Raw genomic sequence first — 12,910 nt, 5'->3', positions numbered from 1 at the left:
GAAATAAAAGTTTATTAATGTTTGTAAATCGTCATACATAAAACACTATTTTACACAAGTTCGTCAAGATAATCTGTGACGATGGCTTGACATTAAATGTAAATTAAAACCTTTAAGTTTGAAGTCTTAACAGAAATAGGCTGCTGTCAGACAGAAATACACAAGTGGTTCTCAACCAGGGGGCCTTGTGCCTCAGCAAATCATCTTACAATTATTTAAATTTAGTTATAGCCTAGTAGTACATAATCTTAATTAAAATACTAAAATGTAAATATGTATAATATTACACTGACATTATATATAGGCTATTTCAGAAGTCTGTCAAATAGAAAGTCTGGTCTCCAGTCAGTGAATGCTATCTAAAGTTGTTGACAACTTGATCAGTTCATGCTGCAATGTCTGGTTTATATGAAAGATTGTGCAAATAATGTCTGGGAGAAATCTGGGCATTAATGAATTTGACCTGTAAGCCGTACTTAACTTAGTTATTTCTCTTTGTTTGCCAGCTTTATGGGACACTCTGAAGTCAGAATGGGGTAGACTATACAAAAGAGGGAATTGCAAGTATAAAGATCTTTTGATTCAGCTATTGGATTTGGCCATTTCTGCATAAAATAAAACCTTTCTAACTGGTCATACACACAATCATGACTGTGGAAGGAAATACGTGACTGTGTGTTACATTAACCCTTCAGTATCTTAATAATTTGAAAAGGTAATCATAAATATAGTGCATCATACAACTAGAAACGTAGCATATTACTTATACAGATCAAATATCTAATTACCCCTGTAATTTTGGTGTAACATTTACCCTTTCTGTGATGACAGTGCTGCTATTGCAGTGGATCTTAACCCACCCCAACCATTGTCCACAACAATATTCAAAGGCGTTGAGAACCACTGCGCTATTGGGATCTTTTGTGCTGGTGCTGCAGCGCCATCTGCTGGCAGATATCAGTATTTAGACAAGGACTAAGAAATAACAATAACAGGAACTTAGAAATAACAATGACATTTGGATTGTGCAAAGCATATACCACAGTGTGTGTGTGTGTGTGTGTGTGTGTGTTTGTTCTTGTATATATGGTTTATGAGGACACGTGTATAATAACATGGGTATTACAACATAAACATGTAAACTTCCTGTGTCCTCGTAAACCTAATGGCTTAATAAAATACTACATGGTGTTTCTTTGAAATTCAAAAAATGCTTCCTGTGATAGGTAGGTTTAGGGGTAGGGGTAGTGTAGGGGGATATAATGTACAGTTTGTACAGTATAAAAAACATTACGCCTATGGAGAGTCCCCGTAAACCATATATACAAGTGTGTGTGTGTGTGTGTGTGTGCTTTTGTTTATATTACATTGTGGGGACCAAATGTCCCCATGATGTAATATAAACCTGAGTTCACCTACATTGTGGGGACCAGCCAGCGGTCCCCACAATGTAAATGGGTTTATAAATCATATAGAATGAGTTTTTGTGAAAAAGTAAAAGTTTGCACAGTTTCCTGTGAGGGTTAGGTTTAGGGGTAGGGGCAGGGTAGGGGGATAGAATGTACAGTTTGTTCAGTGTAAAATGCATTGAAGTCTATGGAAAGTCCCCACAATTCACAAAAACAAACATGTGTGTGTGTGTGTGTGTGTGTGTGTGTGTGTGTGTGTGTGTGTTTCAATTTAAACCTCACCAACCAATAATTAACTACAAATAAACTTCTGCTGCATTCTGATCTTTGTAGCTCTGATCCAGAGGAATATGGTTTGGTGAATTGCAATATAATATAATATAATATAATATAATATAATATGATAAACAGTTTTACGTAAATGAGAAATATGCCAAAATGCATGTCAAGGTTGTTTTGGAGTGTTAGGTTGTTTTTTCCATACAGAAATAGACAAAGACCTACTCCAGTGTGTTTCCACAAAGTGTGTCCCTTCAGTGGAACTAAAGCAGGGAAAACAGCCACAGACCATTTTCCTTCCTTGACCAATTTGTTTTATAAATTTGGTCAAGTAGCTTTACACTGCCACCCCCCCCCAAACTCATCCATGTGAGAGGATGATGGTAAACCGTGATTCATTATTCCAGAGTTCAGTGGCAGCGAGCTTTACACCAACCAGCACATACTTGACATTGCCTAGATATCTTGTGCGGCTACAGCACACACCCATGTAAAACCATTCTCCCAAGTGAAACTGCAACTTGAATACTTGTTCTGTTTTGCATTTACAGGGACAGTTTGTAACTTCGGTGTTAAAAGCAGGGTCTGTGGTAATGCATCAGGGGCTACATGCGTCAGCACTCTGTAATCCTTCTCTTTGGGCTTATGTGTGGCCCAGCACTTTCTGGCTCAGCTTAGAAATATGTATTTAAATTTGTGACTGATACTAGAGAAAAATGACACACAAATCTCAATAAATGGAAGTGGCAATTTCATTTTTTAAGATTTTTAACAGTGGCTTTAGTTACAGCTCGCTTGCCCTCTCACATTTTTTATTTATTTATTTATTTAGTTGTGAAAAATGTGCAATGATAGGATAAGGACAGCCAATTAGCTTGTGGGGGAAGGTATGATGATGAAAATTTCAGGAATGCAGCATATTTGCAGTGGATTTTTTTTTTTAAAGGAGCATCAAGCAGTTGTTACTCTTTAAAGGAGAATTACTTCAGCTGAATTGAATTAGCTGGTTATGATTTTAATTAAATGGATCTCAATTAATGGATTTCAATTAATGGATCACAGAATGCTATGTACAGAGAACAAAATAAAATAAAAAATTCTTAGGACACAAAGATAATGAAGAACAAAATTTTATTATACAGTATATTACATGAGCAAGAGTGCTGTTGTTAATAATCTGAAGAGCAGTTGTATGCTCCTTTTTTGTTGTTGTTGTTGTTTGTTTTTTCCAGTTTATTTTTTTAATTGTACCTGACATGTAAATACTAAACATAATGCTTTATGCAAAATAAGCCAAACTATCCAGAGATGTGTTTTTTTCTTAAATCACACAAACCACAATAAAGAATGGAATTTTCCAGTAAAGCAGAGAACTGAATTCTGTCATAAATTATAGTTATTTTCCAGCTTTCTAAAATACAGAGGATTACAGAGGCTGCAGATAACGTGAAGCACTAGTATTAAAACGGCTGACTGGATTCTGTTTTATGATTCTTCTAGAATGATGAAAATGTTCCATCCATTGAAAAGTTCACCAGTGTTTGTTGTTCCCTTCCTTTACTTTTTTGCTGCCTCTCTTGAGTTGTGGTACATTTATACTTGAAAAACACTTATGGGAGTTGGTGGCTAGGTGCTGCTGTTTGATATAATTTCTGTGGTAAATGAAAAATTTGAAAAATCCCAGGAATTCCTAACATTTTACTCAGCTATGTGAAGAGTCTGGACTTACCAAACCACCCCCTCATTTTAAGTAACTGATTTTATACAGAAGCTGTAACTCCACTGTCACATGGACAGCAGAAATAAAATTGGTTTTAAATACCTTGAAATCTAATTCTGACACATAGTGATGTATTGTTCCTTTCTTATTATAATACTTTTCTCAATAAAAATGTCTTTTTATGGATGTGACATTTTACACTGTTTTGTTCACAATTTAGTTGTAGTATTTTGCTACAATTTGGCTCCACAAGTTCAAACCTAGAATTTCAGACCTGAAGTTCTTGATCTACATTACATTGTCCCATACACTTATTATTTGTGTTCATCTCAAGAAAGAAAGTTATATCTGGGACGGTATATATGAGGACGATGACAGTAAATTATAAGGGAATTTTAATTTTTGGGTGGAGCATCCCTCAACACAGAAACTGCATTCAACTATAATTATAAAAATGTTGTGGATATTTTCAGATGCTCTTTTATCTGTTTAGTACATTAGCTCCAGGAACAAAGAAAAGTCCTGCTAGTCCCTTAACTACACCATTCGGTTCCAAAAAGCAGATTTCTATTCCTTTGATGGCTTTTTAAAATTAGCCATGTATTCTGACTGAAGAATTTTATTGCAAGCAATGTATATTAATAATATCTCATTTTATACTAGATACAAATGCCTGATACTTTTTTAGATGGCTCCTAAATGTGATAAACAGACATACAGTGCACAGCATAAATGAGTACACCCCCTCTGAACAAATACAAAAGATGTATTTTCTTCATGATCACTAATACAATTCATGGAAAGATGGCAAAACTAAAATGTATTAAACATATACATAATAAAAACTGAGAAATATATGTCATTAATAGCAAAAAAAAAAAAAAAAAAAAAAGGTAAATTAGCCAATTTTGTTTAAATTAAGGATTGCAGAAATGAGTACACCCTAGAATTAATTAAACAAATGTATAATATTCTAGTACTTATGCCCTCCATAATTTTGAATATACTGCTCTGACCCTTCTTGACACGGAGTGTAAATGTTCATGACAAATTGTCACATCTGTCGTGTTTAACTCCTGGATGATGAGCTCCTTATATGCCCTGATCTGGAGTTTTGCTCAACTCATCTCTACAGAATCCCCGCCAGGCGCAGAGTGTTAAGATTGAGTGCAATACATGTCCACAGAAGGTCAGTCAAGTCAGTCAAGTCACCTTTATATAGCGCTTTTTACAATGCAGATTGTGTCAAAGCAGCTTTACATTGATAACTGGTACATAATTTGGCTGCACAGCAGCTCTTAAATAATAGTGTCAATGCAGGCAGATCAGAAGCACTGTTGAATAAATGTCAAGAATACTATTGAATATCAAATGTCAAGTGTCCCCAACTAAGCAAGCCAAAGGCGACAGCGGCAAGGAACCAAAACTCCATCAGGTGACATCAGGTGGCAAACAAGTGGCAAATAGGTGTTAAAATGGAGGGGAAAAAAAACCTTGGGAGAAACCAGGCTTAGTCGGGGGGCCAGTTCTCCTCTGGCGAACAGTGCTTTGTTACAATCAGGTTGCTATCATAAATCTGAAGTAAAAAATCAAATCAAAGTATTTATTTCAGTTCCATCCAGTTGAGGATCGTATTCATCACGCTGGTATGTACGGTCTGTTGAGGAACTGTGGCACTGGCTGTCATGTCAATGGGGTAATTAGCAAGATTTTAAAATCTATACAATGTTTAACAGGAAGCCAATGCAGTGATGACAGAACTGGGCTAATATGGTCATACTTCCTAGTTCTAGTAAGGACTCTAGCTGCTGCATTTTGTACCAGCTGTAGTTTATTTATCAAGCGGGAGGAACAACCACCCAGTAGAGCGTTACAGTAATCTAGCCTTGAGGTCATGAACGCATGAACTAACTGTTCTGCATTCTTCATTGAGAGCATATGTCGTAGTTTAGATATATTTTTAAGATGGAAGAATGCAGTTTTACAGATGCTAGTAACATGGCCTTCAAATGAAATATTGGTATCAAAGAGCACACCCAGGTTCCTAGCTGACGACGAAGACTTAACAGAGCAGCCATCAAGTGTTAGACAGTATTCTAGATTATTGCGTGAAGAAGTTTTCGGTCCAAAAATTAGAATCTCTGTTTTTCCTGAATTTAGTAGTAGGAAATTACTGGTCATCCAGTTTTTTATATCAGCTATACATTCTGTTAATTTAGCGAATTGGTGATTTTCGTCAGGGCGCGAAGAAATATAGAGCTGAGTATCATCAGTGTAACAATGAAAACTAACGCCATGCTTCCTAATGATATCTCCCAACGGTAGCATGTACAGAGTAAAAAGCAATGGTCATAGTACTGAGCCTTGCGGTACTCCATATTTAACTTGTGATTGATATGACATCTCATTGTTTACTACTACAAACTGAGAACGGTCAGATAAGTATGATTAGAACCATGCCAATGCAATTCCACTAATGCCAACATAGTTTTCTAGTCTGTTTAGAAGAATATTGTTATCGATATTGCCAAATGCAGCACTAAGATCCAGTAACACTAATAGAGAGATACAACCACGATCTGATGATAAGAGCAAATCATTAGTAACTCTAATGAGAGCAGTCTCAGTACTATGGTACGGTCTAAATCCTGACTGGAAATCTTCACAGATACTATTTCTTTCTAAAAAGGAACATAGTTGTGATGAAACTGCCTTTTCTAGTATTTTTGACAGAAAAGTGAGATTTGAGATCAGCCTGTAATTGTCTAATTCTCTAGGATCAAGTTATGTTTTTTTAATAAGAGGTTTAATAACAGCCAGCTTAAAGGTTTTTGGTACATATCCTAGCAATAAAGATGAATTAACAATATTAAGAAGAGGATCTATGACCTCTGGAAGCATCTCTTTCAATAGCTTAGTCGATATAGGCAATTCTTCTTCTCCTAAAGCAGTAAATGAATTGAATTTTTCTTTAGGGACACTACAATGCACTGTCTGACACAAGACTGTAGTAGACGGGTGCATGGTTATATTTATTTCTCTAATATTATCAATCTTGCAAGTAAAGAAGTTCATAAAATCATTACTGCTGTGCTCTTTGGAAAGATCAGAAGTTGAAGCTTTATTTCTTGTTAATTTAGCCACTGTATCAAATAAATACCTAGGGTTGTGTTTATGTTCTTCTAAAAGTTTTGAAAACTAGGCAGATCTTAATAGTCTCTTAATAGTCTCTTAGTCTCCTAAACAGGCCAATAAGAGACTATTAACTACTATTATTCTTTCGTTTACTGAAATCACATGATTTTGGTAGTTTGATACTCCGAACCACAGATTCGAAACAAAATATTTGTAAAGCTTTGAAACTTCATGAAGCAGTGTTTTGAAAATGCCCATCACTAGAAATTGTTAAATAAAGTCTTTTTTTTTTTTTTTTTTTGGCACAAAAAAAAAACAACACAAAAAGTATTTTCATCGCTTCTTAACATTAAGATTGAACCACTGTAGTCAAATGAACTGTTTTAAATACATTTTTAGTAGCTTTCATGGGCACTGAAAGTGTAAATGAACTTGCTGGCAATGGAGGCCTCACTAAGCCATCGGATTTGATCAAAAATATCTTTATTTGTGTTCTGAAGATGAACGAAGATCTTACGGGTGTGGAACGACATGAGGGTGAGTAATTAATGACAGAATTTTTATTTTTGGGTGAACTAGCACTGGTGCTACTGCCCTCAAATGTTAGTTTGGAGCACTGCAATGGTTCTTGAGGTCAGAAAAGTATAATGATGTTAAATGAATGTTGTCTGTTGTATATTTTTACTGCTAAACAACAAGAAATGCTGTAAATATTGCCACACATTTTGAGAAAAGACATTTTAGGCTGCAAAAATCTGAAAAAAGTCCTGTGAAGTCCTGTAAGGACTGTTTATTGTGCTTTGGCTACAGTAGGTAGTTCCAGTGAGAACAACAACCATGCATGTCATTTCTGCAGGCTGCATCTTTCTCTGTGAGATAAACAGTCACTCTTTTCATAGCTTTTGCTGGCTCTGAGACACTCACTTGGTATCTCCTGCTCTTTGTCTAGCAAAAAAATCCCTCATCACTAAATGAAAGCTTAAAATGAAGGCCAGATTATTTCAGGAGCACTGTCACAAGTCCATTGTTTTTGAATTTCTGTGTTACTTTTGCTATATTTTCACACTTAAAACAACGATTTGGTAATCCTCTTGTACCACTGTCCTCTTTTGTGCAAAGAAATACGTCTCCTGACAATTCTCTCCCAAGTGGTTCCTTTGTTGTTAGCATTAAGTCTGAGGATGATTTTTTGGTTTTTGGTTCACCATACTTTCCTGTTGATCAAACACTGCCTTAAACTTACACCAGGAAATTTTTATTTAATTTTATTTAGTAACTTTTAGGAGGGTGTACTCATTTTTGCTACACAACATTTTATCACCTTGATAGGAAAATCTTATTTTCCTGAATAATTTTGACATGCTTCTTTTTTTAATTGATTAAGCAGACTTGCTGGAACATCCTAACATGTCTTCTTTCAGAAGTTTCAGAGGGGGTGTAGGGCCAACTCATTCATGCTGTGCACTGTATTTTCAATAGTCAATATGTTCAGTATGTTTTGATACATCTATGATTTTCAAGGGAACACTTGATTTAATCAGAAAATAAACCACCGCAAAAATACAAAATATCTTTTATTATTTTGTAAGACTCATAGGCTATTTACAGATATATTTTTTGTAGCAAAACCGTGAAGTGACCTAAAATGTGCACAGATCATTTTATCTGATCGAGTCTTTAATCTAAATAAGAAATTATAATTCTGCATCACATACAGGAAGAAGAAACAGATACACAAGTTTAAAGTGTGTTGATGATTTGGGAATTGGACTTGAAACGGTGCCCATGATTAGAGTCAGCACACCAACAGTCTGCAATTTGTGCCTGTCCAAAATCACATTGTTAGACACTACTGACGACCAAATGAGAAGAATGTGCTGACTCATTCATCCACCTTCTCTGCACCCCTCTTTCATTGAGTCATTAATACACTCCCTCTATCCAGCATGTTCACAGTGGGCTATGTCATTCATTTACTCCTATCATTCATTCCAAGATTAAGTGCATATTTATGGCCACACACATGCCCGCTCCTTCCTCTCTGTTACAGAACTCCCCTTGTCTCGGTTCGTGCAGAAGATTCCCGCTGTTTTTTGTGTCTCCACAGCAGCAGAGCCAGAATCAGCAGAACTATGAGTCCCACCACACCTCCAATTATGCCCAGCTTCAGCGCAAGTCCAGAGACTGACTGTTTGGGTTTAAATGTGGCACACGATTGCTGGTTCTCTGCGCTGACGCCGATCTTATTCACCGCAACTACACACACGAGCGCACCAGCCGCCACATCTCGCAATGCGGTTTTCCTTTTTTTCTCTTCCACCTGTATCTCCCTATCCATATCTCTGTCTTTGCCTTTCACCAAGACTTTGTAGTGGGTGACAATGGAGGGCGGAGCACACCAGTGCACCAGAACCCCATTGTCATCCTGTTGAGTCAGATATGAGAGGGTCGGTGGACTCGGGGCATGGAGTCTTTCTAACCCCGGGCAGAAGCAGCCTGTGACTGCTGCGAGCTCTGCACAGGTTTGCTGATGCTCTACACACAAACTGTAGTCGCAAAAACCTTCAACTGTGTCTTCAGAGGTAGTGGAGGATGAGCTGGGAGGCTCAGTGGTAATGTCTTCGTGTACACTGTAATCATCTGTTTCTTCGGAGGGGTGGGAACGGGGTCGAGTGGCATTCTGAGATGATGATGATGATGATGATGATGATGATGATAGGTCGAGAAAGTTGATGAGGAGGAGAAGGATAACCTGACGTACACACACAAACATGTTTTCTGGTGAAAAAAAAAAAAAAAAAGTTACAAATGGAGCTTCAGATCAGAGAAGTCAACTGATTCCTTCAGTGAATGAAATCATCAATGAATCATCTTTCTTGAAATTAAGAATTACAGTTCTTGAATGTAGTATATTTTCAGTTTGCACCAGTTTTTAGGAAAGAAAAGTATGTATAGTGAATAAAATGTAGCTCTAGATCAGTGAAGTCAACTGAAATGATTCATGACTTGGGTGAATGTTTCAGTTATCTTTAACTGATTTCATTAACCTTTCTTGAGTTTATACAGTAAATTATCAGATTGCATAATTTATGTTAGAAGTTTTTGTTGTTGTTTTTGTTGCTTAATTTTAAAACTTTTAAATATATTAAAGGGTTAGTTCACCAAAAAATGAAAATGATGTCATTAATTACTCACCCTCATTCTACACCCAGAAGACCTTCGTTATTCTTCCGAACACAAATTAAGATTTTTTTTGATGAAATCAGTGCTTTATAAGATTAAGGTTGAACCACTGTAGTCAAATGAACTGTTTTAAATATGTTTTTAGTAGCTTTCTGGGCATCTGAAAGTGTTAATTATCTTGGTGGAAATTGAGGTCTCACTGAGCCATCGGATTTTAATTTGTGTTCTGAAGATGAAGGAAGGTCTTACGGGTGTAGAACGACACGAGGGTGAATAATTAATGACAGCATTTTCATTTTTGGGTGAACTAACCCTTTAAAAGATGGTTAAAAAATGAAATAAAGAAACACTTCTGTGTTGTCATTCAGCTGTATTTCAAAATTATTTGCCAATTGCTAAATTCCCATTATATCAGCATTTATTCACTTGGCAGAACTTAAAATGCATTAAATCTATACATTTTTTTCAGTTAATGCATCAAACCTGGCAGTCGAAAGCTTAATTACCATAATACACCTGGATAGTTTCATTTTTTTTACTCTTTTGTAATTCGCATTATTCCCAAGAGTGATCATCTGACTACTTTGAGTACATTTATCAAGCAGAAAGGTAACAACTGCATTCCTGAATTGGGTTGTGGGGAACAGAAACTAGAAGGAAGAATCACCACTGAACTAAGGAATACGAAGTAAACGATCAATGGAGCTTAGGAACCTGCTTCATATTTCTCATTTGACATTCTACATCTCCAGAGCAGATTATCTCTAGAAAACAGTTTACATTTAGCAGAGGGAATACAAACAATCCAGCCATCCAGATCACTCTCTATTGCAAAACAAACCAGTTAGCAAACTGTTGCACTTGTGTGAGTGAGTGTCATCTGCCCTTGGTTAAGATATCGATTAACATTCTTTTGCATTGATAAACTTCATTTAAACCAGACACAGCTCATATAAAGACCACACTGATGAGCTTTAGAGAGATAAATACTAGACTGTGAGATAAAGGAATGCAGAGCTTCAAGGTTTTTTAAAAAGTAAAAGGCTTTTGTATTGAGCCATATTTTGCTTGCTGTCTCTCAGTTACTTTTGTATCAAAACTGAAGTTGCAATGTTAACATATTGAAAAAGAGATTAAACATAGATAGGAACTTTAATTTCTTACCTATAAGGGGAGTCCAAAAAGTTTTATTTTAAAATCTCTGGTATCCTCTTTCCTTTGCTCTCATTCGCTTGCCACAACAACTCTCTCTCTCTCTCTAACTCCCCTACAATCACCTCCTTTTTCTTCCTAACCCCATCCCCCTCTTTCCCTCATCGCTCCACCTTTTCTCAGTTAATAGGCTTTCTGTCAGAGAGAATGTGTGTTGAATAATGTGCACATGCCTCGAATGAATCACAGCGATTACAGCTATATGTCCAGGTCAGAAACCTGACAGGACACACACATGCACACACACACACACACACACACAGTTCATGTTGAGCAACTGCTATATCGGAACTCATTGACATTGTGTTAATAAAAAGATCATATGAAAACAATTTTAAGGTAAACACTGAACACAACTCAGTCGTAGCCTTCCTGTGTCATGCTTTTATGATAGCAAACAAAGGGCTCTTTATTTCACGGACAGATTTGGAGACGGTCAGCATATGATTCAGGTTTCAGTGAAAAGCTTCATACAATCTTAATTCAAATCAAAATATCAGTTTGTATTATCCAGAAATGTGGATTTGGTGTTTCACTAAAAAGATTTACTGCATCCTGGAAGCATGTATGTGTGTGTATGAGTTGGGTTTTGGTGCAGCTGCTCTGACCATAGAGAAGGAAGTCTGTTTTTTTCATACTCAGTGACAGAAAGAGTTGAAGTTCAGATCATTCATAAACTTACACACATCACACACTTCCTTACACCACTTAAATGCGTATATACACGCTTAGAAACAGTCATATGGCACTGTGGTCAAGGTTATTTCGTCACAATATACTTTTTGTGTTGAGTCAGACTTAACTGGATTCAGACAGACTGATTCAGACAGACAGTCCTAAAATGTAATGAGTAAACAGTAATGATTCACAGGTTCACAGTCAATAAATGACAAGTTTAATTTAAATGTTATGTTACAGATGACAACCGACTTAAAAAAAAAAAAAAAAAAATGTTTGTTGTTGTTGAAATATCATCTACATGATACAGAATACATTTTTGATTTTTCACACAATAAATCATAAAATTATTTGTTTATTTTACTCTTTTACTGGTAACACTTTATAATAAAGTTCCATTTGTTAATATTATAAACTGCAATAGTTAACATTAACAATGAATAATGTGTTACCCATAAAGTTGTTTTTTTTTTTATAACAAAATGGAACATTTCAGATTTGAATGATATATTTTAATACTTTAAGAGTGAAAAGCTGGGTCTAGAACAAGAGTAAATGAATAAAAAAATAAATAAAAGCCATTTGAAATACATGCTAAGTTTCAGAGGCAATTTCTTACTTTCATATAACAAAAAGAAAAGGTGTTTGTTAACATGCTCGTTTTAATTAACTTTTGGAGCAAGACAAAAGCATTTCTACAACATTTACATGTAGGCCTATAACATATGACAATAAAGTGCTCTATTAAAGATTTAACAGAGTATTAACAGATCACATGCTGTCAGGAGTTTTGCAGTTCCAGAGGAAGAGTGTTCAGAAACACCGGATAGATGATACACTGACACACGCTGGAGTTTTGGGGTGTTAACTTAAATGTAATGGCATAGATTACAAATCCATATTGTATTCTTTTAGGGAGGACTTTCCTCTTTTTCAAGGGTCAAACAAAAGTTAGGAAACAGAGATCTTTTCTGTCTCGACTATTCTGATCACAGGATGCAAGCCTCTTACCAGTATGAAGTACATTTAAAAACATCTGATGGTGCAACAGTATTTTGTTTCAAAGCCTTCTTACTGACATACGGGAATCGGGAGGGCTGGAGCGGGTCTCTAATTTCAATCTCAACATAGTTATAGAAATAAATGAATGGTGAAGCTCCCTCAGAACTGCCAACCCACATGTCCTTTTCTTCTCCATACTCTGAAAAATGGGACAGGCTCACACATGCACAACAATATCCAGTTCTGATCCCTATGAGCTGCTGGCAGCCTGGCACACATTATGAAGCTCATG

General features: G+C 36.1%; 1 protein-coding gene across 1 annotated transcript; it reads right to left on the bottom strand.

Annotated features, from left to right (window-relative positions):
- Nucleotides 1-6,982: 6,982 nt before the first annotated feature.
- Nucleotides 6,983-11,022, bottom strand: LOC137034350 (leucine-rich repeat neuronal protein 4). The gene is made up of 2 exons (XM_067407196.1): nucleotides 10,891-11,022; nucleotides 6,983-9,321 (listed from the first exon to the last, which is right to left on the bottom strand). Exon 2 carries the CDS (start codon nucleotides 9,314-9,316, stop codon nucleotides 8,588-8,590), a length of 729 nt encoding a protein of 242 aa, XP_067263297.1. The 5' UTR covers nucleotides 9,317-9,321; nucleotides 10,891-11,022; the 3' UTR covers nucleotides 6,983-8,587.
- Between the last annotated feature and the right edge of the window lie 1,888 nt (nucleotides 11,023-12,910).

Source organism: Chanodichthys erythropterus, chromosome 13, assembly GCF_024489055.1.
Source record: "Chanodichthys erythropterus isolate Z2021 chromosome 13, ASM2448905v1, whole genome shotgun sequence".
NCBI lineage: Eukaryota > Metazoa > Chordata > Actinopteri > Cypriniformes > Xenocyprididae > Chanodichthys > Chanodichthys erythropterus.
The sequence above is the reverse complement of the archived record's forward strand: the minus strand, read 5'-3'. Positions and strand labels throughout refer to the sequence as shown.